Source organism: Caretta caretta, chromosome 2, assembly GCF_965140235.1.
Source record: "Caretta caretta isolate rCarCar2 chromosome 2, rCarCar1.hap1, whole genome shotgun sequence".
NCBI classification, from domain to species: Eukaryota; Metazoa; Chordata; order Testudines; family Cheloniidae; genus Caretta; species Caretta caretta.
In genome coordinates this window covers 220,680,592-220,708,562 of record NC_134207.1, presented here as the reverse complement: position 1 = coordinate 220,708,562, position 27,971 = coordinate 220,680,592, and the positions used below count along the sequence as shown (strand labels likewise).

General features: G+C 40.2%; 1 protein-coding gene across 2 annotated transcripts; it reads left to right on the top strand.

Moving 5' to 3' along the window:
* Positions 1-26,474, top strand: C1GALT1 (core 1 synthase, glycoprotein-N-acetylgalactosamine 3-beta-galactosyltransferase 1). 2 transcript variants are annotated; one of them, XM_048838218.2, is made up of 4 exons: positions 1-204; positions 8,597-8,836; positions 12,311-12,978; positions 20,146-26,474. In XM_048838218.2, the coding sequence occupies exons 2-4, from the start codon at positions 8,614-8,616 to the stop codon at positions 20,347-20,349; spliced, it is 1,095 nt and encodes a 364-aa protein (XP_048694175.1). In that variant the 5' UTR covers positions 1-204; positions 8,597-8,613; the 3' UTR covers positions 20,350-26,474. The 2 variants fall into 2 exon arrangements, with proteins under 2 accessions (XP_048694175.1, XP_074981943.1); XM_075125842.1 differs by lacking the exon at positions 1-204 and adding an exon at positions 9,079-9,163 and having other exon boundaries at positions 8,676-8,836.
* The last annotated feature ends 1,497 nt before the right edge of the window (positions 26,475-27,971 follow it).

Sequence of the window (27,971 nt, the reverse complement as noted above, 5' to 3'; positions counted from 1 at the left end):
CCGGAGCCGCCCCTCCGGCGGTGGCGTGAGGAGCGGCGAGGCCCCGGCGCGCTGCGGGTCGCCTGCAGTGGGTGCTGGGCCGGCAGCGCGATGGTGCCGGGGGCCGAGGGCAGCGGCTCCGCGGGCTGCTTCCCCTTCCCTCCTCCTTCCCGCTAACGGGCGCCTGAGAGCCGGGACCCGCCCTGCGCGCGCGGGGCCGAGCCGGTAAGAGGGGAGCCGTCGCGGGGTCTGTCTCGGCCGAGCAAGGGCGGAGAGGTCGGTCTGTCGGGGCAGAGCCCAGGGAGGCCCCTGTCAGCGGCAGGCGGGGGCTGGCTGAGGCAGCGGGGGCTGTAACCCAGGCAGCCGGCTAGAGGCCCGGCGTGGCGCGGGGAGACCCAGACCCCTGTTCCGGAGCAGGTGCCTGGCTCGCCCCTCTCAGGCGAGCGAGAGGCTGTTTCCCGGCTTCGCTTCTCGGCGCCTGTGCGAGGAGAGCGGGGGAAGAGACTCCCCTAGAGGCAGGCAGAGTCCCCTGCCGCAGGCCCAGGCCGGATCACTCCTGGCCGGGAGTCCCAGCCCTTCGTAGTGATCAGGGTCAGTGAAACAGCCGTAGGCATTTATGGGGAGGTGAATTTATTGCCAAGAGAAGGGTGCCAGATTTTGGCCGGTGGAAGAGAAGTTTCTGCTAAGATTTTTCTTCTAAAAATGGGATAATGTTGTTGGTGGTAATAGGCTTTTTATTTCCATAGTTTTAGGTTTTGAAAGCAGCTTTAAAATAAATGTCTCTCAAAATTACTTAATTCTGATTCTTTGTATTTATACCAGCTACAAATGTATTTTTGTTCAGGTACCTACCTTTCCTTAGAAAGAAAATTTATCAGTAAAATTTTCTTCATTATCAGCTGAAACTCATTGACTCACACTAATGAGACCCATTGAAGATGAAAAAAGAAAAGGAGTACTTGTGGCACCTTAGAGACTAACGAATTTATTTGAGCATGAGCTTTCGTGAGCTACAGCTCACTTCATCAGATGAAGTGAGCTGTAGCTCACGAAAGCTCATGCTCAAATAAATTCGTTAGTCTCTAAGGTGCCACAAGTACTCCTTTTCTTTTTGCGAATACAGACTAACACGGCTGTTCCTCTGAAACCTGTCATTATTGAAGATGAACAAATTTTGTGAGTTAATGAGTCGGGCCCTACCAAATTCATGGTCCATTTTGGTCAATTTCAGAGTCACAGGATTTTCAAAATCATAAATTTCATGATTTCAGCTATTTAAACTTGAAATTTAATGAAAAAAAGAAAAGGAGTACTTGTGGCACCTTAGAGACTAATAAATTTATTTGAGCATAAGCTTTCGTGAGCTACAGCTCACTTCATTGGATGCATTCAGTGGAAATTTAATGGTGTTGTAATTGTAGGGATCCTAACCCAAAAAGGACTTAAGGTTGTTGCAAGGTTATTGTAGGGGGGGGTTCTAATGCTGCTACCCTTACTTCTGCACTGCTCCTGGCAGCAACGCTTTCTTCAGAGCTGTTCAGCTGGAGAGCAGTGGCTGCTGGCTGGGAGCCCAGCTCTGTAGGCAGCGTTGCCACCAGCAGCAGTGCAGAAGTGAGGATGGCATGATTTGGTGTTGGCACCCTTAATTCTGTGCAGCTGCCTGCAGAGCTGGGCCATCAGTGAGCAGCCACTGCTCTCTGGGCGCCCAGTTCCGAAGGCAGCAGCACAGAAGTAAGGGTGACGTGGTATGGTATTACTATCCTTACTTCCACACTGTTGCTGGCAGGGTGCTCCCTTCAGAGCTGGGTGACTGGCCAACAGCTGCCACTCTCCGGCTGCCCAGCTCTCAAGGCAGTGCAGAAGTAAGGGTAGCAATACTGCAACCCCCCTAAAATAACCTTGTGACGCACCCCCCTCAACTCCCTTTTGGGTCAGGACCCCCAATTTGAGAAACACTGGTCTCCCCCATGAAATCTGTATCGTATAGGGGGAAAGTACACAAAACACCAGATTTCACAGTCCATGATGCATTTTTCATGGCCGTGAATTTGGTAGGGCCCTATTAATGAGTGAACACACATGGTGGAATTGTTTGTTTTGATGTGTAGTTTTTAATTTAATGTATTATACTTCTACGTGTACAGTACTGTAGCTTCTTAACTACATTTTATCAAATCTTTATTTAAAAATGAGATCATTCTGTTTGTCATTGCTTTGGTGTTAGCGGCATGGCAGTATTGATCAATTTCGTTCTGAAGTATGCAATTCTGACTGAGTATTTATCTTAGGGTTTTTTTATTTTTATTTTTATTATTAATAAACTACACTACAAGAGGTAGAATTAACCCTAGAGAGAACCTAGTTGTGTATGTAATGTGTTTCCATTTAATTAAATGGACAATCTTTTAACTATCAGGGGTAGCCATGTTAGTCTGTATCTGTAAAAACAACAAGGAGTCTGCTGGCACCTTAAAGACTAACAGATTTATTTGAGCATAAGCTTTCGTGGGTATAAACCTCACTTCTTCAGATGCATGGAGTGAAAGTTACAGATGCAGACATAAATATACTGACACATGAAGAGAAGGGGGTTACCTCACAAGTGGAGAACCAGAGTTGACAGGGCCAATTCGATCAGGGTGGATGTAGTCCACTCCCAACAACAGATGACGAGGTGTCAATTCCAGGAGCGGCAAAGTTGCTTCTATAATAAGCCAGCCACTCCCAGTCCCTATTCAAGCCCAAATTAATGGTGTTAAATTTGCAAATGAATTTTAGTTCTTCTGTTTCTCTTTGAAGTCTGTTTCTGAAGGTTTTTTGTTCAAGTATAGCTACTTTCAAATCTGTTATAGAATGTCCAGGAAAATTGAAGTGTTCTCCCACTGGCTTTTATGTGTTACCATTCATGATGTCTGATTTATGTCCATTTATTCTTTTACGTAGGGACTGTCCGGTTTGGCCAATGTACATGGCAGAGGGGCATTGCTGGCACATGATGGCATATATAACATTAGTGACATGCAGGTGAATGAGCCTCTGATGGTGTGGCTGATGTGGTTGGGTCCTCTGATGGTGTCGCTAGGGTAGATATGGAGACAGAGTAGGCAATGAGGTTTGCTACAGGGATTGGTTCCTGGGTTAGTGTTTCTGTGGTGTGGTGTGTAGTTGCTGGTGAGTATTTGCTTCAGGTTGGGGGGCTGTCTGTAAGCAAGGAAACGGAAACAGACTTCAAAGAGAAACAGCAGAACTAAAATTCATTTGCAAATTTAACACCATTAATTTGGGCTTGAATAAGGACTGGGAGTGGCTGGCTCATTACAGAAGCAGCTTTGCCTCTCCTAGAATTGACACCTCATCATCTGTTGTTGGGAGTGGACTACATTCACCCTGATCGAATTGGCCCTGTCAACACTGGTCTTCCACTTGTGAGGTAACTCCCTTCTCTTCATGTGTCAGTATATTTATGTCTGCATCTGTAACTTTCACTCCATGCATCTGAAGAAGTGAGGTTTATACCCACGAAAGCTTATGCTCAAATAAATCTGTTAGTCTTTAAGGTGCCACCGGACTCCTTAATCTTTTAACTGTTGCTAGTAACACTTTAATTTTATTTTTTATAAATGTAAGTAAAAATAAAATCTCTACACATTTATAAAATATCTAGGAACCTCAGTGGTTTGAGCATTGGCCTGCTAAACCCAGGGTTGTGAGTTCAATCCTTGAGGGGGCCATTTGGGATCTGGGGCAAAAATTGGGGATTGGTCCTGCTTTGAGCAGGGGGTTGGACTAGATGACCTCCTGAGGTCCCTTCCAACCCGGATATTCTATGATTCGATGCCATAAATTAAAAATACACAAAATAATACAAAGGAAATAGCCACAAGCATAAATAACCATTTTAAAAATCCAGATTACTTGTGACTTTTTATATTCTTCATTTAGTTTTTATATTTCTTTCAGTTCAGAGAAAGGAAGTCAGTTAATTACCTTGTACTTTGCTTGCAGGCCTCAGTCATGTTTTGCGTGGACAGACTCTAAAACCTTCACGGAGTTCTATTGACCGGGATATGGCTGTGTAGAACAGGTTGCAGGGTGGCAGCCATACTGCGTATCACCATAGCGCTGAGTTTGGGTTTCAAACAAGGCAGGAGAATGCTTCTGTTATTTTTAAAAATATTTTTCCACAGTTTGAATAAATTCTGTAAATTTGTATGGATTGGGGTTTTTATAAAAGCTCGTCTTTACACAACTTAAATTTTGGACCAAATTTAAGGTGACAGTCTTCCTTTAAACCGTGACAACACTTTAAAACACTAAGGAGGCAGTCAGTCCCATTGACTTGAATGGGACTGCTCGCATGAGTAAAATTACATATGTGTAAGTGTTTGCAGGAATGTTCCTAAAGTTGTAATGAGGTACAAAATTGAATATGGCCCTAGGCCACTGTAGTTTATCAACCCTTTAATTTGTATCTGATTTAAAGACGAACAAGAAGTAAGGTAGCACTATAGGTGCAAACTGGAGACTTTTGCTACTCCACAGATTCTGTACTTGTCTTAGCCATTAAGAAGTAGAGCCATCTGAATAAATCATTTTGCAGAGAAGTAATTAAATGAAGAATATGGGTGTGAGGGCTGCTTATTAAATATCTGAGAGCTGATCTTTCTTTTCTTTGTATAATTTGATCTGCTCTGGTCAGACACTGTAATGTAATGCAAAAAAAGTGTTTAAAAAAAAACGCTTCTTCCTTTTGTTTTGCTGGCAAGTAAAAACATTTTTCACTCACTTCAAATCTTAGCATTATATAAAAATAAATGGCAAAATATTGCCTATAAATATGCATAGACATTAATTTCTCTAAGACTGTTTAGTGTCTTCAGAATCAATATACAACAAACTATTTAAATGGTTGGGAGGATATTTTAAGTTGTATATCAAGCAAGGGGGCTCCAATGCTGTATTTTTCAAAAACACTGTCCCAATATTTGGCCCCCCAAAATACTACTTCTGGAATACTGCCAAAATGAACACTCGTGTTTTCCAGACATGATTAATATTTTTCAGGAACACACATATTGGAAACATTAAGAAGCGGACAATGTATTTTATGACATTTTTTAAGGCACTTACTGATGCCCAAAGATAGAGTTCTTAATATTCAACTTAAATATTTAACTGTAACTTAATATTAAAATATCTTAAATTACAAAAAATCATTCTGAAATGATATAGTGCTCCAACAAGTAAAATTAACGGTGATTGTTAAAACAAAACATTTAAATTGCATGGAAAAGAGGCAACTAATATTAAGTGTGAAAGAGGTGAAGTGTGTGTTCTTTTGTGAAGTCCTGCAGTTGTTCCATGTGAGTATGAACTTTTTTTTTAAGTCCTAAGTGTTGGTGGCCACACTTTATCCTGGCACTCTCATTGTCGTCTTGTCAGTTTTGAGGGTCTCTCTGGTAGCAGATGGGGGGGCCATCCAGAAAGAAGCACTGTAGCAAATATTTTAATACAATGAACAGTTTGCAGTGTTACAGTTTTTGTGTGTAAATCGTATATATTTGATTATCATAGGGCATTTAGCTCAACTCCTCTTGCTTTCTGTGTTGAGATTAATAACAGATCAGATTGTAATAGCAGCACTATAAATCAAGACATTGTCATTTCACAGCTGGAAATCACAGGGGGTACTATAATGTGGCTTGTACCACCATGATATTTAAGGTGGAGATGTGATAGTAAAAATAGCTCCCAGTATAGTACTCCACCTTGATCCAAGTGAAGGCTGCCTTAATCACAATAAAGCATCATATGTTGGGACCCATAATCTCCACATCATACTTTTCCATATTACAGATGAGAGCAGCTGCACTCAGGTCTATGATATACAAATTTGGTGCAGCTGTCAAACTTCTGCAGAATGATCTGTGTGGCCCTCAGCTGGGGAATTCCTGCTGTAGTTTGTGCATAAAGGCTCCATAATCACTTGATTTAAAATATAGTAATATGTTGCAGTTTGGAGTAATTTCAGCATAGTTTAGCGTGTGTATATATAGGAATTTTAATCATTAAAATGCTTGTTTCATTATCTGAAGCAATAAATAAGTATTAAAGCTTTAATGGTGAAGGCCTAGAATATTTTCTAGGGATTAATGGCTGCTGTGGTGAGGTGGAGTTAATGTTCCAGCTAGTCATTAACAGGACAGTAGTTCCCAAACTTGTTCCGCTGCTTGTGCAGGGAAAGCCCCTGGCAAGCCAGCCAGTTTGTTTACTTGCCACACCCGCAGGTTCAGCTGATCAAGGCTCCCAGTGGCCAGGGTTTGCTGCTCCAGGCCAGGGGCTTTCCCTGCACAAGCAGCAACACAAGTTTGGGAACCACTGAGTTAGGAAATCCCCAACTCAGAGGTCCTCATTGCTGTTATAAGCTTAATGGAATACCTTCTCCCCCCCCCCCCCCAATTTTATCTCAAGTTGTGTACTGCTAATGCATTTTTGTTTTCAGTTTCAGTTCTTTCCTAGCAGTTAATGACCAATACAGTCTTGAAGTTTATGTGATCCTTCAAGTAGCTGTCTAATTAGTTTGGCAGGAACCCAGTGAAAAACAAAAATATAAAACATACTTTGTTTTCTATCATTCTACATTAAGTGGCGTAAATTGCTGGTTCGGGAAGATGGGAAATAGTGCCACCCCTGTATGACTAATAATTTATAGTTTGCATTCACAGAAGAAATATTATTTTATTAGCTTTTTCTAATATATCTTCTATGTTCATTTGTCTGAATTTTAACATTAGTTGCTTCTCCTAGCCCTTTTATTAGGGAAAAAAATGGCAGGCTGTTAAAAAAAAAATTTAAAAATTCTTAAAAAAATTTTAGCTCTCGTGTAGAATCTGATGTTCAGTTGACATTTTAATTTTTTTAGAAGGAGTTGAAGTTGCTTGTACAAGATCATAGTAAATGGCGCACATAGACCCCAATCCTTCCAAGAGTTGCACACATGCCTAACTTTATACACAAGATAAACCCAATGATATTAATGGTACTACTCCGATTGTAAGCTCTCTGGGACAGGCAGTGTCTTTGAGTGCTGTACAAACAGAGCAAATTGCAGTGGGGTCTTGGTCCATAACTAAACACTCAGACACTACAGTAATGCAAATAATAACAATAACAATTGTGTGAAAGTTTTTGCCGGATCATGTCAGGATTTGACCTCAAGAACTCCTTGGCATTTTGCTTCTCTAATAGATTGTGTACAAAAAGTAATTATAGCCCTTCTATAGACCAAATGTATTGCAGACAATAGAACAAGCATTTTAAATGCCGCTTTACCGTAATGTTAAAAAATGTGACCTAAAACCACCCTTGCTTGGAAGTGAGTTGCTCATCCTTACAGATTGGGCTGAGACTATAACATATTTAAAATTTTCCTTATTTGGAAGTGAAGTCAAATCTAAGGTTAACTTCTTAAAAAAACTAGGGGGTTCCATACATTGTTGTTCTGTACACTAAGCTTATTGCATGCAATAGGGGCTCCTTCCATTCCTCATACCCCATCACAAGCGCTCTGAATGCCACCTTTCCATCCTCTCTGTTTCAGATATTTCTTGCAATCCCTTCCTCATGCTAGTCGCTCTGTGTCCCCTATTCCCCCTCCATTGTGTGTGTTTGGGTTTTTTTAATACCTACAACTCACATTTGGGAGAAAAATCTTTTTTAAAGATTTGACTGTGAATTAAGAGCTGTTAAGATTGATGTGCACATTTGGGTCATCCAAGAAATTCTCAAGCATCTAGCAAAAACAGAAAACAATATTTCTAAGAAATGGGGTGTTTCTTCTCATAAAGAAATTTGATATTTAAGTCAATCCTGCAAAGAATTAAGCACACGTAAATCTACTAGCTGAATTTCAGCAGAAGCTTTAAGGTGTTGGTTTTGTCTTGTAATAACTCATTTTGTGCTTTACTGGCTGTTTGAGAGAGTGCTTCTCTCCCGATGCATCCTGTCTTGGATGCCCAAGCTAACAAATCTCTTTAAAATATGAGGAAGGGGGAAAGCAGGGCTTTCTCAGGGTGGGCTCCTGGACTTTAGAATTTACTTTTCATTGTCCCATCAGAGCCTGTATTTGGTGACTTTCAGGACATTCCACCTCTATCTGTTTCTTGGGGGTGGGGGTGGGAGGGGGACAAGACATTGATAGAAAAATGCACAGAGATAAGATCTAGTTAATTCTGGGATTGGGAGTATTTTTAGATTTTTTTTGACTTTTTTTATTATTATTATTACTATTATTACTGTTTGTGTCCTTAACTCTTGTAATATGCAAAGTTGTGGCTGTGTCTGTACACACGCTACGTTTTTGTCTTTCAAATGTCCTCGTCTATGTTTATATAGTATATAAAATGCTTCTCCTTCTGTATTTTATATACAAAGGAATAAATATTGGTTCTAATCTTGCTGCTCGTAGTCACCCAAGACTCCTGTTCAAGTAATGGGAGTTCTGCATGAATGAGGGTTCTAGAATCAGGCCCTGAGTTTGTCACTTGACTTTTTCACACTCCTCTATATGTCCCTTACTTAGCTTAGAAAAACTTAATGTTCCTTTCTTTCTTGGCAGCACATTGCCTTCAGGAAATGGCCTCTTCTAAATCTTTGCTGAATCTTCTAACCTTCACATTTGGATCAACAATAGGATTTTTCGCATGTTACATGCTCTTTAGCATAGTGTTGGAAAAACAGGTTGTGATCCAACCTGATATTCTTCACAATGATCCCCATGGTGAACACTCAGAAGAAACTGGAAGTGATCAGCTGGAAGGACAAATGAACTTCAATGCTGATGCTGGGCAGCATCAAGGTATTTATGCTTTGTACAACGTAAAAGGAGAGGGAACATTATGATCCAATTTAACATTTTTCTTTCTTCTTTGCTAGGTATTTATACACCAGTTTTTTCTTATCCCATGTCCACACACACACACACACACACACACACACACACACACACAATATACAATCAAGTAGGTTTCCCCTCCTAAGGCATTGAATGATTGGTTTTTCTTTACTAACTTGCATTTTCTAATAAGAGTGATTTTTCAGAGAGCCCAGTACTTGCCAACTGTTGCATCCAGACTTGGAAATGGAGATAGCGGTTTAAAGTTTGGTTCCTGGAGCTTCTTAAGTGGTAAACTACAACAAATATATATATATATTTTTTCATTTGACACACATAGTACTTCATAGGCAGCTAGATTGCTTTTTAGTTTTACTTAAGCTAATTTAGGAGCATCTATAATCTGTGATTAAGTTTTTAAAATAAAAGTGAAACTTTAGAAGTAGCCCATTATTCTTTAAACCTGATCAGTCAAGCGGCTTACATTTTGGGAGGGGAAAAATGCTATAGATCTTGGTTGTCTGACGCATGTAGTATTTAATGTCATTATATAATACTTGAAGATTCTTGAATGAAAAGTTCTGTGTAAGTTCAGAGTGCTTCACAAACATTAAGCAAACCACCTCAATCCTGTGAGGCAGATAAATACCTCTTTTTTCAGGTATTAAAACTGGTGCATAGAAAAGTTAAATGACTTGCTTAAGGTTATACAGATCTGTGACAGCAAAGAAAATAGAGCTAAAGATTCCTAGCTTCCAGCCCTTTGCTCTACCCACTAGATCAGGGGTCTCAAACTCAAATGACCACAAGAGCCACATGAGGACTAGTACATTGGCCCGAGGGCTGCATCACTGACGACCCCTGCTGCCCCGCCTTTTCCCTGCCCCCATGCCAACCCCTTCCCCAAAATCCCCACCCCAACTCTGCCCCCAGGGGGCTCAGGGCAGGGAATTTGGGGTGCAGCAGGGAGTCGGGGTGCAGGAGGGGTGTGGGGTGTAGCAGGGGGTTCGGCTGCAGGAGGGGTTCGGGGGGTGGGCTCCGGCCTGGCACACACTGGGGGCAGGGCAGGCTCCCTGCCTGCCCTGCCCTGCCCCGCCCCCGCGCTGCTCCGGGAAGTGGCCGGGACCTGGGGGAGGGGGGGCATAGGGGTCTGTGTTGTCCTGGCCGCGCCTCCAAGCACCACCCCCCGCAGCTCCCAGAACAGGGAACCACGGCCAGGGCAACACACAGACCCCTGTGTCGTCGTTGTCACCCCCCCCCCCCCCCCCCGCAAGTCCCGGCCGCTTCCCAGTGCGGGCCAGGCTGAGCTGCTCTAGGTAAACGCTGTGGGGGCGGGGGGGCCACGGGGAGCTGGCAGGCTGCAGAAAATAACCCCGCGGACTGCATGTTTGAGACCCCTGCACTAGATCTTCAAGGGGAGGCTGTTTGCTTCTTTCCTCCCCCTCCCTTCCCCTAGTTTCATTTTAACACAGGCAACTTATAGAATGAAGTGAGGCTGGTGGTCTGAATTTCATGGGGGAATTAAATGACATAATCTCATAACCAAAAAATACATTCCAGCTAATTGGTGGTGAAAAGGGTAATCAGGAATCCAAAGCCATATTCATTCAGAAACAAATTAATTCTACTGTACTTTAATTTTGTTGTTCTCAGGTACTCAAAACAAATAACCATATTTATTTGCAATTCCATGCACTTTTTTACAATGGATATATTTTGTCAGACTGATTAACTGTAAAATTTAGGGCCCAATCTTGACTGCAATGAGACTACTTATGTGAGTAAGGTACTTACTTATGTTAAGGTTTGCAGAGCCAGGCCACTAATCAGTAACTTAAAACTAAATGTTTACTGAAAAACACATGCAAACCTGTTTGTTCTCTGAAATGTGCACACTATTATAGTAAATTATTGTAAGGAAAATTGGCCTGACCTTGTATAAAGGTAAACAAACAGTTTTAGGACCTCATCTTGCAATCTGATCTGAACCTAAATAGAATCTCATTGACTTAAATGTTGTCAGTTGAAGTCAATGGGACACGATGGGCATGTCTGCACTACAAAATTATGTCATCCTAAGTTATATTAGCATACGGCTGCTGCAGTAATTAAATTGATTTTGTGTGTCCACATTAAGCTCCTTGTGCCAGCATTGCATGTCCTCACCAGGAGTGCTTGTACCAATTGGACTGTCAGCATGAGTCATTGTGGGATGGCCTCTGAAAGCTAGTAACAGTTGATGAAAGCAACGCTGTGTCTACCCTGATGCTGCATTGACCTAATTACATTGATTTTCTGCGTCTCGGACAGGTAGAGTTATCAAGTCGGCATTGAGGGGCAGTTATGTCAGTGGGAGCACAATTTTAGTGTAGACACATTCTTAGGTCAACGTAAGCTGGCTTGAGTTGAACTAATTGTAGTGTAAACCATGCCTAGGTACAGGGGTGCATCTACTTGGGTCCAATTGCAGAATTGGTGCATGAGTTTTTAAACCTTAAACATATTTAAACCTTAAATAGGTGTAGACTTTTCTCTGATTAAGTTGTCTGTGTATCTGGAAATGAAGAGTATTTCAGACACAGCAATGATGATTTTTATCAGAGTATTGCAGAATCTATTTCTTGTCTCCTTACAGTAAATAAAGATTTAATTTGTTTTCTGGTGATAAGTTGCCTTTTCTGTCTGTCTTGCTGCTTTTAACTTGAAAACCAGTTTCAGTAGTTGGTGACAGTTATTTTAAAATAAGTTTGTAATTATTAACATTTAGGTATTAAAACTAAACATTTAAAAAATCTAATTTGTTCTTCACCATTGATATTTTTTTACTTAGCACGGACTGTTTAAAAAATAAAATATAAAAAATTTGAAGCCAGTCTTTTTTATTTCATTTTTTAGTCAATTTTTTAAAGTTTTCATTTGCTTCATAAGTCTACCGGAGAATTTTTAAATAAATTTGAGTTGAATATTTTTAAATTCATGTAAGATTTTGTAAAACTATGTTTGGTTTTTTTGTGAGAAGATCTTAATAGTATCCATTTTACTTCTCTTGTAAAACTAAGTAGGAATAAGTATTTGAAAATTAATTTACATTTTTTCATTCTTGAATTTAACTTTGGTCTTGCAGACCGAACAAAATGCGAAGACCAATGTTGGTCACCAAATTTCAGGTAATATAAATTGGACTGTACATGGCTTGTCTTGTATTAAATATGACAGAAAAAAGTTGTCCAAAACAGAAGTCTCATCTGATGCGCATCTATACTGGACTTCTTCCCATTCATCTCTTTGCACTTTTAATGGCTAACAAAACTTATTTTTTTCTTACACATTGCTGAATCATTTCTATTGTACTCTTCCATTGGTGTTACTACTTAGCAAACACACTAAGGTATCATGGAATTTCTTTCCTCCTCTTTTTCTCTCTCCCCCCCCCTTTAGATGAGAACAAAAATATTGCAGAAGGACTGTATCAGAAGGTGAAAATACTGTGTTGGGTGATGACTGGGCCTCAGAATCTAGAGAAAAAAGCCAAGCATGTTAAGGCTACTTGGGCCCAGCGTTGCAATAAAATACTATTTATGAGCTCTGAGGAGAATAAAGACTTTCCAGCTGTGGGACTAGAAACCAAAGAAGGCAGGGACCAACTGTACTGGAAAACTATTAAAGCCTTCCAGTATGTACATGACCATTATTTTGACGATGCTGATTGGTTTATGAAAGCAGATGATGACACGTATGTTATACTGGACAACTTGAGATGGCTTCTTTCAAAATACAATCCCGAACAACCAATATACTTTGGAAGAAGGTTTAAGCCTTATGTGAAACAGGGCTACATGAGTGGAGGAGCAGGATATGTACTGAGCAAAGAAGCTCTAAGGAGATTTGTTAATGCATTTAAAACCAACAAATGTTCTCATAGCTCTTCTATCGAAGACCTAGCACTCGGAAAATGCATGGAGAATATTAATGTAGAAGCTGGAGATTCAAGGGACACAAGTGGTAAAGAAACTTTTCATCCCTTTGTGCCAGAACATCACTTAATCAGAGGTTATCTACCTAGAACATTTTGGTACTGGAATTATAATTATTATCCTGCAGTAGAGGTAAGTTGTTTTGGTTTTTTTTTTGTTTGTTTTTTTTTTTTAGAAAGGCTGTGTTCATTATATGAACATTTCTGAAGTTATATTTTTATATATACAGTGATTATAGCCTATTTAACTGTTCATTATTAAAATGTTCTGGGAAAATAAAATGATTTTGTTGTGAGTGCTTGAGACAGATTTAAAGGTGGAATCATTATATATTCCATTTATAAATTAAAACTTGAAAGCAAGTGCCTAGTGTACTATGAGAATAAGTTAATCTGAAATTACTTTCACTATTCTCATGTCGTAAAAGATGGACTAGATGCTCCAGTAGGTCTCTTCTATCTAACTCTTGTGCTGTATAGTTTATAACAGGATGTTGGCGGCTACTTGTTTCCTGTTGCTAAATCACATTAAAAGGCAGCTAAAATACATATATATTTTCTAATGTTACCTTTCCATGTCGTCAATTACTGTAGTTGCAACTGGGTGGTTATGCAATCGTGAATGGGAGGGAATATGTGGTCCATGAGAAAATTGAAGGTATGGTCCATGCTAGTTTGAGAATCCCTACAAAGAATTGCCTTTTGTAATTTTAGAGGATACTACTTGCCTGTCAAAGTTGAGGGGAACATGAGAAGTTTGCAGTGAGTGTAAGTGGTGGAACTTAGCTTTTTAGCACCTCTTATTTTTAAATTGCAATAACTGATTTTTTTGTTAGTCAAATTCTACCAGTTTAAAGCTGAATGTGAGGTTCTTATTGTTGACCTGATTTACAGAGAAATGGAGACCTGTATATCTCATTCTAATCAATGAGAGAGATATAGTTCTTGAAAGTAATGATAGCTGCAGGTACTCATATCTCAAAAAATCTGGTTTGCATATAATCTCTGTAATAGCCTTATTAACAACCTAAAGATCAGGAACATAGGACTGAAAAGGACCTCCTGGTTACTGAGTCCAGTACCATGCTATCACAGGCAACCCATTATATAATCTTGTTCATAAATTTATCAAGTTCCATCTTAAAATTAGTTACCACAGCTATTCAATTTACAAAAAACTATCTGTAAATGGAGTGGGAATTACACTAACACTGGGTGCTTTTGAAACTGTTCCTCTTGGAGTCAGTGGTGAAACTCCCATTTCATTTGGGAGCAGAATTAGGTTAATATTGAATACTTTTGAAATCCCACTTGCCACGTAATACCACCAAACCATTCTTGGTGTATACAAATGTAGCATGGCGCTGATAATAAAGTGATAAAATGTGCCATTTAGTAAATGGAAAAAATCTTCTGTTCCACTTTTAAGAGGCTATCTTGATAGCACTTTTAGTGTAATCTAATAGGACAATAAAAATAGATGATTAAGATGAGAGGCAAAAAAATGACACTGGAACTTGCATTGTCCTGTTTTATTCCCAGAAGCAAATATTTAAAAAAGAGATAGTGGGTATGTTGTTCAAAGCTCATTACAGTACTGTGGACTCAGCTGATTTAGTCCTCATCCTTGATTAAGAAGGACCCTTTGAATTATTTAAACACAGTTGCCCCCTAAACTGATTTTGAACATGTCTAGCTGGTGTGTAAGTCCAAATTGTGTGTCTAAGAATTGTGTTTAAAAAACAATATTCAAAAGACATACTTGCAACTAGTTTTGATAGTGAAATATATAAAATACATACAGTAACTTAAAGTCGTCCTGGTTAACATTATTTCATTGTTACGTTGCAGATTTATTAGGGAACATGCTCGTTTAAAGTTGCGCAATGCTTCCTTATGTTGTTTGGCAGCCGCCTGCTTTGTCCACTGCTTGCAGGAAGAGCAGCCCATTGCAGCCAGCTGGTGGGGGCTTGGAACCAGGGTGGACTGGCAGCTCCCCTGTGCCGCAGCTGCCCAGCAGGCTATCAATTGGCAGCAGTTCAGTTGTCCCTCCCCCCACTGCCATGTGCTGCTCCTGCCCTCTGCCTTGGAGCTGTTCCCAGGAGCTGCCTCCTTGCTGTGCAGGGGGGAGGGAAAATGGGAGCTAATGTCAGGGTGTCCCCCTCCCCCCTTCTCCTGCCCCCCTGCTTACCCCTTCTCCATATAGAGCAGGATGGGGACATGATAGGGCTCAGGATGGAGAGAGCTTTCTGGCCGCAGGTGCTGTCTCAACATCCTGGTATATTTAAAAAGGCAGTGTACTTAGAGTGGGATCAGTGTACTTAAAGGGGCAATGCGCATTCTCTCTCTCCCACACACAGGGTGTGTCTCTGTCTGCCATGCTGTCTCCCCTCCTTCCATTTGTGCTGCCTTGTAGAGTGTGAGGCTACATTAACAACAATGTATTAACCCTTGAGGGCTCAGCCAAATTCTAGTTCATCATTTAGCAGTAAGTCATTCCCTGGGAAATATCCCACCCTCTGATTTCACCACCTCAACCAAGTTTCACAATCATAATTGCTGTGTACAGTATTAAATTGTTTAAAACTTATACTGTGTGGGTGCACATATATATAAAAATATAGTTTTTTGTCTGGTGAAAAAAATTTCCCTTGAACCAAACCCCCCCCATTTACATTAAGTCTTATGGAGAAATTGGGTTCGCTTAACATAGTTTCGCTTAGTTGCATTTTTCAGAAACGTAACTACAATGTTAAGTGAGGAGTTATTGTACACATTAAATTTAAGTCGTCAATGGAATGGTCTCGCAGTGGAAATTGTGGAAGCAAGTTGATGGGCATGTAAAAGTTAACTTTTTTAATGTAAGTGTTTACTCCAGCTTTGGTAATCTTTAATTTTTCTAGATCTGCATATTTTTAGTCCAATCTCAAGGACCTAGAGTGTTGAGGGTGTGGAAAATATCTTTATAGACGTAATCCAGGGGTTTTCAACCTTTTTTCATTTGTGAACCCCTAAATATTTTGAATGGAGGTGCAGACCCCTTTGGAAATCTTAAACATAGTGTGAGGACCACCAGGAGTCAAAAACCACTGTTGTAAGCTAATATCCTTTTTTCTGTTGATAAATTTGGAAGAGAATTTCATGCATGAAACTGCAATTAAGGGGGCATCCACTGATAACTACCAAAATAGTTCTATGTCTTTGCCAGTCCTCCTGCTGAATGTCTCATCCGGGTGTGGTAATGGATCTAGTTTCTTTCAGCTTTGTGATTACTCGTGTTCATTTCTAATGAGTAAGGCTATGATTTAATCACAGGTGTTTTTAGTAAGTCATGGGCTGTGATTTTTTTGTTTGCCTGTGACCTGTCCATGACTTTTACTAAAAATACCCATGATTGAATCTTGGGGTTGAGTGGAGGGAGCCCCACAGGCCCGTGGCAGCAACTGGTGGAGGGGGCCCCACTGCTGCTGCTTGGGCCACCCCTGGAGGGGACCGGCTGCCAGGAGCCACCGAGCTGCGTCTGCTCCCGTCGCCGCTGCTCATGCAGTCCCTGGGGCCAGCCGCATCTGCCGCTGCTCAGGTGGTCCCTGGGGCCAGCAGCCAGGGGCTACCAGAGCAGCAGCCGGTGCAGCTGGCCCCGGAGCCTCTCCAGCAGTAGCCGGGGTGGCTGCCTGAACAGCTGCCTGGGGCTAGCTGCTTGGGCAGCCCTGGGTTCAGCCACACTAGCCGCTGCAGAAGTGCAGGAAGTCACGGAATCCATGACTTCCCTGACCTCTGTGACAGACACAGAGCCCTACTAATGAGTAGAACTGCTAGGTGGAAAACTTGTTTTTTGTAGGTGAGAAGTGCAAGTATTTTCAAAAGCCTTGTTCCATGTAACGTGTAATCTGTGTAATGCGTTAGACTTGAGTTGTATATCGGGGATATGGCCAGCAGCCATACCGCATCAAGTTGTTACCTCATATCTTACTAGCTAAATGGTGATGGGTTTGGATAAACTTTCAAGGAACATGTAGATGCTGTAGGAAGTGGTGCTGGTGATTTAGTAAGTAGCACTCTTACTGCTTTAGCAGCGTTGAGCCAGTAAACTAGCATGCTACCTGAAGGCACTTTGGAGGTGCTATTTTTGGGATTATATATAAAACCTAGGTCCTGATTATCAATATTTTAACAATAAAACAGTGAAACTCCTAACAGTATTTTTTTTTTTTTAAAGAACTGTTAGCATTTATAATTAAAGGTGCAGCATGATCTGTAGGAGTGACCATATGATTGGTTCTGAGGTTTAATATTAGCCCTGCCACTGACTCTCACTAGATCTTGGGCTAATTTCTGTGGGTTTTTTTTCTGCCTCCATTTCTTTATTTTGTAGAATTGGGGGCAATACTATCCGTATCTCATGAGGGAAAGCAGGACTAATGAGTTGTGTGTTTATACACCATTTTAAACAATTGTATAAGGGGAAACTTCTCACAGACACAGTGGGGAGGGAGACATCTAACTCCCTCCTGTGTTGTTGAAAATCACTAAGTGCTAAATTTTTATTAGGCTTAAACCTCTGGTTAAAAATTAGTCTTGGTAATTTTATTTATTTATTTTTTTTTGCTTTAAATGCTCCCTCAGTTACTGTTAAAGGACCCAGTCTTTCATGCACTCTGCACATTGCCCTATCAAAATCAGTCGGAGTTCTGCTGGTGAATGATCTGTAAGACTGGCCTAAACTATTAGTGTTTCAGTTGCAAGTGAGTGAAAGCTGCCTGAAAAGTGCTTTGATATGAAAGGTGTCAATAAATTCTATACTTTATTTCTGTAAATCTCCATATGGAATGAACATTTTGACATATTTAGCTCCTTCTTAGTAATAACTAAAATATTTATGTAGTTGCAGCAGATTCTGAATAGATACCCTGTATGATGTATCTTTAAGTATTTAGATTCCAAATTAGGGGGATGGAGAGATATAAAACACACTCTTCTCTTCTCCCCCCCCCCCGATGTAATTTCTTTAGTGCTTGGCAGTCAGTTCCCTTGTTCAAATACCTGGTCCACGCAGGTAGCAGACCAGTGATCTTGTTTTTAGTCTTTTACAGTCGTCTTCATGGTAACAGTGGGCTTTATTGTGGAATATAAAGGCATGCCAGCCACTTAAGTTGCTGTTGTTGGAATATGGTGTAAATGTGCTAACACTCTTCAACAAATTAAAACCGATAATATTTAGGATCCAGTATCGAAGGATATTGGATAAACTGTTAGCTGCTTTCTAGGCTGAGTATTACCGTTAGAAAAAATAGAATTACTTTACCATATCAAATCCATGGTTCATCTAATCCGGTCATGTCTCCAAGGGTGGCAATTACAGATGCTTCAGCAATGGACAATTCTGGAATAACTCCCCTACCAATAGGGAAGCTTCTTCCTAACTCCAGGTAGTTGGCTTATGCTCTGAAGCATGAGGGCTTACTTCACTTATAAATTATAACTAATATAACAGAGTGTTTCGTAGCAACTTTATAAATGCTGCCCTTTTTTTGGAAGCCTACTGAGTTCCTGGCTAAAAATTGATTATTTCTTTGCCATTTTCTAATCGATAACAATGCTTTACCTTTCACTTCATGACTACTTAGTTTAGTTTATTAACTAGGCTCTTCAGAAGGACTTTGTCAAAAACTTTTTGAAAGTCCAAATAAATTATATCTAAGTGTTCTCCTGTGTCCATTACTTTGACATATTTAAAGAATTTCCTGACCAGATGTCATGCTTATTTGCCTCTGTTGTATTAGGTAGGTGTACTCATAGTAGCATTGTATAGCCTAAGAGCTCGTCCTGGATCAATACCCCATGGTGCTAGGTGATGTACAAGCACATATTTCTATCATTTCAACCAGTTCATCTGAAAATGAAATCTATGGGTCTCAACAATTTTAGGATCAACCCTAGCACTTCCCTAAAATAAGAATAATAGATCTGAGACTTGCTATATTCCAGTCCTCTAGCATAGTAATTTGATTTTAATCAGAGTTTGCATATTTTTAGCAGCTTAAGCACTTCATTCTTAAATTGCTTCAAAAATCATAAATGAGTACCTTCCGTTCCTGGTGACTCATTACTATTTAATTTATCAATGTGTCCCAGAACTTTCTCTTTGACAGCTCAGTTTTGGACATTGTCATCTTCTAGCTGATAAGAATATCTCTTGTAGGCAGATCCCCAAAATCCACCTGATGGTAAGGACTGATTTAAAGAGAGAATGTAGTTTCCATTGTTTGAAGAATACCTGTTTGTTTCAAACTCTAGAACCCTGACATTTAACCGTAGTGGGAGGCAGACTGTGTTTCTACTTCCATTCATTTGGCCTCAGTAACCATTACTGTATGCTTACATACTCAACTCCCATGCTGAGTTTAAGGATAGTAATTTCCTCACATTAGGGTCTCGTTAACTAGCTTTAATTCATTTTTTAAAATTTCTGTCAAGTTTTTAGTATCACTTTTTTTTGTGTGCACAGACTTTCCAGTGAGAGTTTGGCTAGTTTGAACTAAGGCTGGTCAAAATGTAGGATGTAATTTGTAGAAACGACAACCCACTTCTGTTCTTCAAAAATTTGAAAATTTAATTGAAATTGGGGACAAAAATTGAGCAGCTTCAGTTTAAACAGGGTGGCAGAAAAATTAGAGATTTGAGGGGTTATCCATTGTTGCTCGCTATTTGCATCCAAGCAGAAATCTGTCGGGTACCTTGCTAGCACCAGGCCTTTAAACAAAGTACTTCAGCTGTTTTGGCTGTTTCTGGTATCTTTGTTTTAACTGCAAGGCTGGAGACTTGCAATTGAATTAGAAATATGGAAACCAAACTAAAGATGTCCTGGAGAATAGGTGAGGAAAATGGAAGGTAAGGAAAAGTGGATGTAGAGAAACCTGGGTGAAGATTCTGGGAAGCAGAGTCCACACAGATCAGTTACTGCACAACACATTAGTGAGTTTTAGAAATTACACTGTGCTCACTGTACACCGGACATGCTCTTAGTCGTCATGTCACAGAAACTATCTAAAGCACATCAAGCATTCTTGAAAGATGTTGTTTTCCATTTGGGGATGATGATCAAGCAAAATAGTATACCAGGGTCTGAGTACTCTATTCCTGCAAAATTTAGGCTTTGCAGTGTGAATTATTGATAAGTGAATTGTTTGATAAAGTGAAGCCAAATATGTATTATTTACACTGTAGAGAGAATTATTTTTAACATTTTATGCACATTTTGAAATGTCCTCTGAGTCTTTTTGTTTGTTTTCCCCATTTTTAGGGTCCTGGATGCTGCTCTGATCTTGCAGTTTCATTCCACTATGTTGATTCCATAACTATGTATCAGTTGGAATACTTGATTTATCATCTCCGACCATATGGTTACCTATACAGGTACAATCCTGACTCACTCAAGAATCTAGAAAAGCAAATGACAAGCAAAGCAGAGGATAATGATGCAAAAGCTAAAGCAGAAAGCTCCTGAAACTGAATCAGACTTCTACTCAATATGTGGAACAGTGCACTGACAGAAGTATCATGGAGTGAAAAGCAGCTACATCTAGCTCAGACAGGACTCTGGAATTGCTAGTAGTAATTCTTTTTGAATTTTAAAAGCTCTGTGTTGGTCTTCCTCTGTGACTGCAAACTACAGGTTTCGTTGTGCAGTTCTTATTCATGGGGATAGTGGGACTTTTCACATGTTAGGACTGCAGAATCAGGTCCTAAAGCTTTTACGTGATCTGTGAAATCTGAGGTGGCTTTTTTACAAATTCTTCATGTTTATATTATTGTATTAAAACAAATGGATGGTGGTGAGGTTCAAGCACGATTATACAGTATTTTCTAGTCATTTTTGTTTTTGCCCCCGTTCCCCTTCCCATTATTTTGGATAAGTACTAGTGTTAGAAATCTTGGGCTACATTGGTCCATCACTTTGAGATGGTGATGATACTGGAGAAATTTGATGTGAAGTAACTGGGCTGAAAAGAGGGAAATAAGTCTTCAAAACCTCTCCTGCCTTAAAGACAGACTTCAAACTATTTGGTGTAATTAGTAATACTGTGCCTGTTTAATGTTGAAATCTGAAGTACTTCCCAAATGAAATGAATTTGTTACTCTTTGCCTCATCATAAACTTCCCCCAAGATACTATTTGTTCTACAAAACAGACACCCAGTTGGCTTGCTCTAATTGGTGAAAAGCCCAGGAATAGCAAGACTATACATCTTGGAGTATGTTGAAGATGTGTGAAAACTTGCATACCTGCCCACTCTGTGCCTCTTGGTGTGTACTCCTTGCTTGAATGGGCACAAAATTCATCCAAAAGCTTTTTAATGTACATATGATAGAAATAAACCCCTTACAAGTGCAATTTCCTCCCCTTGTATTCATTCTGTAAGCCAAAAAATGCATGATATAACACCACAGTCATACAATAAAGACTTGTTAGACAGCAAGGCTTTTATGCACTAGCGTACAGTAATTTCCAGATTCACCCAGTGTTACTATTAGTTTATTTCTATTTAATTTACACATTGCTTTACTGTAGGTTTTTTGGGGGGCCAGTGGGGAGGAGGAGGGTTCTTTGTTTATGGAAGTGATTTGGCACCCAAAAAGGTACTATTTTAAATCACAGTGTACGTTCTCTTACTATGGTTTTTTGAATGTTCCCTACAAATTCCATTTTATTTGGTTGTAATATGTAGTTCCACTTCTGAGGGTTTTGTCTGGTTTATAGTGTCTTTTTTCTGTGTCTTCAGTTTAAGATTTTCATGTGTCATTTTAAATTCTCTTTATTGTCTGTCTTGTGAATGTGTTGCACAGTTATTCAGGTAAGCCAACCTGAATGCAAGGACCCTTTCAAAAAGTGCATTTATTTCGTCCACTATGTGGCTACGGGGAGTAGCTCTATGTCTAATTAGCTAAAAAGGATCCACTGGTTATCTGTGAGATGGACTGATTATCAATATATTAAAATACAATCAGAGGTTAAACCAACTATAGATTTTTTGCTCTTGTGATCAATATAGTATATACATCATTTGCCCAGTTTTATGTTCTGCCTAGCTTGACACATTGGCTGTCTTCGGTCCTCAGTTTCACAAAAGCTTCTTTATCACTTTTCTGTTGTTGCTGGTTTTCATCTTCACCATATTGGTGAGTTTGGCCAAAACCTTACTTCCCTTAGCCAGTGTTTTGATGAGGTCAAATTACTGGTTGTAAATGGCCTTACTAAAATGGTTACCACTGTCCTCTTGAGGATGTTGCTAGGAGATTTTGGGAGACTCTGGAGTAGTATGTCTGACTTTAGTGTCTCTCAAACATTATTTGCCAACAAACATCATGACTGACTTATCTGTTTTCTTCTGTTCTGCCTTGTGACATGATGCCAATAACCACAGTATTTCATGAATGTGAAGTAAACATAGCCACTTTTGCTGCTCCTCCGTGTCTGAACACAGGATTATTTATATTCCCTAGTACCACTGATGTTGTCATATAGAGATTTTTTTTAGTTATTTCATATTTAAATCTAAATATTTCATAATGAATATTTTTCACTAGCAGGATTGCCTCACACATAGGCTGGAAGGGGTAGGAGCTTTAATGTGTGCTGTGAATTGACCTATAGAACTCTTTAAAATTTGAACCTATTGGGTGATTGAAAAGCTGTGCTTTTTATCAGAGATTATGCTGATGCTGGTCCAAAGGAGAATATTTATCATTTGTTTCAGCTGAACTGTAGAAGGTGATTAAGTTTAGCAAGGTATTCCCATGTGAGAGTCACTCATTTAAACTAACATTAGGTCATATGAGATACAGCAACTAGGATTGCTAAATCAATATGCCAAAAGCACTGACAGCTACAGTGATTAATATATTGTTCAGATTCTTGGCTAAACCATTTTATTAACAGCTGATGGCATTTAATCTAAATTTAAAAAGTTGATGGTTTTGATTTAAAATTCTGTATACTCAGCCAATGTAAAAGACGTACTGAATTGCAAATCTATAGTTCCCCACTACCATTCTCTTCTCCTTCAAGGTCACCCATTGACCTGTAACAAAAAAGGAACTTCTCAGCTTGTGGTGTAGGCAGCCAATGTTTTAGTGAATTGGGTGGGCTGTGTCTTGAGAAATGCAAATCCCCTTCTCCAGTAAAGTGTTAGCAAGGATACTTCAGAAAGCATTTAGTACAGGGGTGGGCAAAGTATGGCCCGGGGGCCACATCCGGCACTTCAGACGTTTTAATCCATCCCTCAAGCTCCTGCCGGGGAGCAGGGTCCAGGGCTTGCCCTGCTCCGTGCGTGCCATGGCTCCCGGAAGCAGTAACGTGTCCCCCTCTCCAGCTCATATGCATAGGGGCAGCCAGGGGGCTCCACATGCTGCCCCCGCCCCAAATGCCACCCGTACAGCTTCCATTGGCCGGGAACCGCAGCCAATGGGAGTGGCAGGAGTGGTGCCTGCAGATGGGGCAGCACGCAGAGCTGCCTGGCTCAGTCTCCAGGTAAGAGCTGGAGGGGGGACATTCCGCTGCTGCCGGGAGCTGGTTGAGGTAAGTGCCACCCGAAAACTGCACCCCTGACCCCCTGACCCAGCCCTGATCCCCCTCCTGCCCTCTGAACCCCTCAGTCCCAGCCCAGAGCACCCTCCTGCATCCCCAACCTCTTATCCCCAGAGCCTGCACCCCACATCTGGAGCCCTCACTCCCTGCCCCAGTCCGGAGCCCCCTCCCACACTCTGAACTCCTCATTTCTTGCCTCACCCCGGAGCCCTCAACCTTTTCCCACACCCCAATTTCGTGAGGATTCATGACCTGCCATACAATTTCCATACCCAGATGTGGCCCTCAGGCCAAAAAGTTTGCCCACCTCTGAATTTAGTATCTTTCTAAGAAGGCTTCTGTTTCCACCCTCCACCACATATACCCAGAAAGGAGAACAGAAAGTTTTGCCTTCCAGTATCACTGATTGAGAAGTATTGACTTGACTTTGTTAATTTTTCTAAAACTATTGTGTTTTTTCTGTCAAATTCCAGTATCATTATGGAAACAAAATGAATGATACGTAGGGATTATTAACTTGTTTTTTACTTTGGTAGCCATTTTACCAGATAGCTTTCCAAACTTGGCTACCTAATAAACATTTATGATTGCTTTTATCAGAGGGGCTTTCAACATTGCAGCCTCCTTGTATAGTATTCTACAATTGTGAGCCACTGATTTCAGTGTGATGTCATCACTTTAAGAGCAAGCACATAGTATAATGAGTACTTTTGCAGCCCAGGCAAGCTACTACAAGGAATCCTTCCTTAGTTGATTTGCTTTTCTTAGACTATGCCTTTGAAGTGTAGGGGTACAGGATGCTTTATGCCACAGTGCTCATTACTCTTGATTTTTAATTTTAAAAAAGCTTGACAGAATTCTATAGCCACAGTGTAGTGATTGAAACAATCCAATCATGTAATTCCAGTCTAAATTTCTTTAAGAAAATTACCTGGCAATAAATTCTCTACAATCCCCGGGGTTTATACTGAGAGTCAGAGATATGGGTTTTGTTCTTTCAATAGGCTTCTTAATATTTTAGTTGCTTTGTTTTTCAGAACATTCATTAGACATGCATTAGTTTCCAGAGGCATATTGACAATATGATAATATCAAATTATCCGAAGCTCTTACTTGTGGCGTGGTACTGAATGTTACACTTTCAGATGAATGACTCAATTGAACTTTATTTAATCTTTTTACTCTTTGTTGTTAATTCAGTTTAGCAATTTGCACTGTATTTGTCTGCATGAGTTGGCACACTCCCCAGTGATACCGTGTTTGTCCTTTTGCTTAACATTTCTTTCCCCTTTGATTTTTTTTCATGATCTTTCTGAGAACGCTTCTACAGCTCTATCCAGTTACGCTTTCATAAGTGAAAAAGTTTCAGTCACTGCATTTTAACAGACTACTCTCAAAATAGCTAGGAGCCACCCTCTTAGTTTAAAGAAAAGGAGTACTTGTGGCACCTTAGAGACTAACAAATTTATTTGAGCATGAGCTTTCGTTAGCTACAGCTCACTTCATCTGATGCATTCAGTGGAAAATACAGTGGGGAGATTTATATACACAGAGAACATGAAACAATGGGTGTTACCATACACACTGTAAAGAGAGTGATCAGGTAAGGTGAGCTATTACCAGCAGGAGGGGGAAAACCTTTTTGTAATGATAATCAAGGTGGGCCATTTCCAGCAGTTGATAAGAACGTCTGAGGAACAGTAAAGGGGGGGGGGGGGGGAGATAAACATGGGAAAATAGTTTTACTTTGTGTAATGACCCATCCACTCCCAGTCTTTATTCAAGCCTAGGTTGATTGTATCCAGTTTGCAAATTAATTCCAATTCAGACGTTGGAGTCTGTTTTTGAAGTTTTTTTGTTGAAGAATTGCCACTTTTAGGTCTGTAATCAAGTGACCAAAGAGACTGAAGTGTTCTCTGACTGGTTTTTGAATGTTATAATAAAACATACAGATACAGACAGACAGACATCATCATCCTTTCCAAATGCAAACAGATGGACATCATACCAAAAGGACTGAAGGTAAAAAATCCATTACAATCTACATACCACACAGACTATGCTGACAGCTTGTGCCACACACTCTCAAAGAAACTGTGGATCCACCTGAGCAACATCGTTTACAGCAAACAGGAAAAGATTAAGAATGAGCTCTCAAAACTGGATACTCTCAAAAAACCAACCTTCCACACAAACTTCCTCTTGGCTGGCTTAGGGGGTCTTTCATGTCAAGGTTCCTTCCCCACTCTGAATTCTAGGGTACAGCTGTGGGGACATGCATGAAAGACCCCCCAAACTTATTCTTACCAGCTTAGGTTAAAACTTCCACAAGGTACAAACTTTTACCTTTTGTCCTCGGACCTTATGCTGCCACCACCAAGCGTGTTAAACAAAGAACAGAGAAAGAGCCCACTTGGAGACATTTCTCCCCCCCCGCCCCCCAAAATATCCCCCCATAATAAATAAATTTTGTTAGTCTCTAAGGTGCCACAAGTACTCCTTTTCTTTTTGCGGATACAGACTAACACTGCTGCTACTCTGAAACCTTGTAGTTTACATACTCTGATAATCTGGAGAAAGAGGTGGCATCTTGATAACATAACTACCATTGATATTAATGATTTGGGCACGCACATGCTATGATGAGAATAATCACCTTAGTATAGGACTAGGAAATTAACCTTTCCAGTTTTTACTGTGGCAAGAAAAAATGTGTGTGAACCCCAACAAATGTAGCAGCTCTTCATCTTACTGTGTTGTGTTTAAAATACTCTGCTAAATGAACTGCAGCTGTTTGTTTGAAATATAGTTTCAGAAAGACATATGTTGCTGCTGAGCAGTCTATTCCATTAAAATCAGTGAATGTTCTGGATGGAATTTGAGACAAGAAACCATTGTTGTCGACAATGAATGGTGACTTACGTGTTTTTAAGTGATCACCATAAACAAAAATTTATTTTTAAAAAACTTCTTTGAAGTGCCTTTGACCGTCTTTTAGTAATGAATTCAAAGTGATAACTGCACAAATAAAATGGATCTCACAAAGCTTGTCTCTTGTGTTCATTTACTCATTCAGTACAGGTGAGCTTGATAGAGGCACCTGCTTACCTAGGCATTTCCTTACAATTTTTTCAACTCAGTAGATAAGGAATGGCATATTTTGAAAAAACAAAAACAGTCTCATTTTGCACTTGTTTCCTATCTTTTGTTTGTGCTACATAAATATACATGTTCATATTTTCTTTACAAAATAGACAACTTAGAAAATGTCTTTGTTTTGTATTTTTTCAGAATGTGAAGTTAGGCCCCAGTATTATAAACTGGATCCACACAGGCAGGCCTTTGTTCCTGCAGAGTCCCATTGATTTCAGTGTGATGCAAGTGCAAGGGTCTGTTTTCCATTATTCAGTTTATAGGATCCAGACCTAATGCTTATATATAATTGCCTCAACATTAGACTAGAACTGTTAGCAAGTACCCCTTTTTTGTGAAATGTCACAACTTTTTGTTTCCACGTGCTTTTCAACTCTTTCAATGACTTTTGTATTTTTGCATGTATACCTAAATTCATACTTTGTTTCAAAAACTTTGCATTTTTTCATCTGAGAAAATGATCAGTTTAAAGTGACCACTTTTTACTTAGCTTCCTAGATTCAGCAGACACCATACAGGACTCCAGTTTTTTCATTATACTGAATATCACTGTGACAGGGTGCTAGGCGAGAACAGCTGAGCCAGCACTCTGGTCAGCAGTTCCAATCAAACAATGCAGAATGGAGCTGGTCAAACAGCTGTGCCTAATTTGAGGGTGAAGCAGAGCTGGAAGGCTAATTAAGCCATTAGGCAGAGGGAGGAAGGAAGAAGGAGAGAAAGCAAGTAGCAGGGAGAGGAGAGAGATGGCTCTTCACTGCTTGTTGCAGGAGCTGAGTGCTCCGTAGGACTGTTGGAGCAAAGCTGTATATGGTATGAAGGTGGTGGGAACCCACCCTGTAAATAAACTACACAAGGTGTTTGACCAGCACAAGGGTCTCTGAGCATTTGTGGACTGGAGCAGAGTCAGCAGCCAGAGGACCCCATCACAATCATGACCATTTTGAAAAACTGAAAGGTAAACATCTCAATTTTCAAAGGCCTCACATTTTTGTGCACAACAGATTATACTTTAATCCTTTCAAAATGTATCTTATTACTCAGAACCACTTGTGACCGTATGCAAGTAAAAGCCCCAGTTCTGCAAATATACATAACTTTGCTCAGTGAGTAGTGCCATTGTGGAATTGATGCATGATTACTTTGCAGCTTCATGAAAATGACGATGTATGCAAAAGCATGTGCCAAAATGTTTGCCAAATTGGGGCTTGTAGTGGACTGTTTTACTCCTAGCACTGTGACAAAATACAGTGCAGTTTCAAATTAAAATGACTCAGCACCCAACTTACTGTGAGAAATACAAGCGCTATGTCTTCTATATTTTCCCCATTTGGTTCAACAGGAATGTAGCTGGGCCTGCTGGTATAGCTTTCCATTCTTGGTTAGACAAAG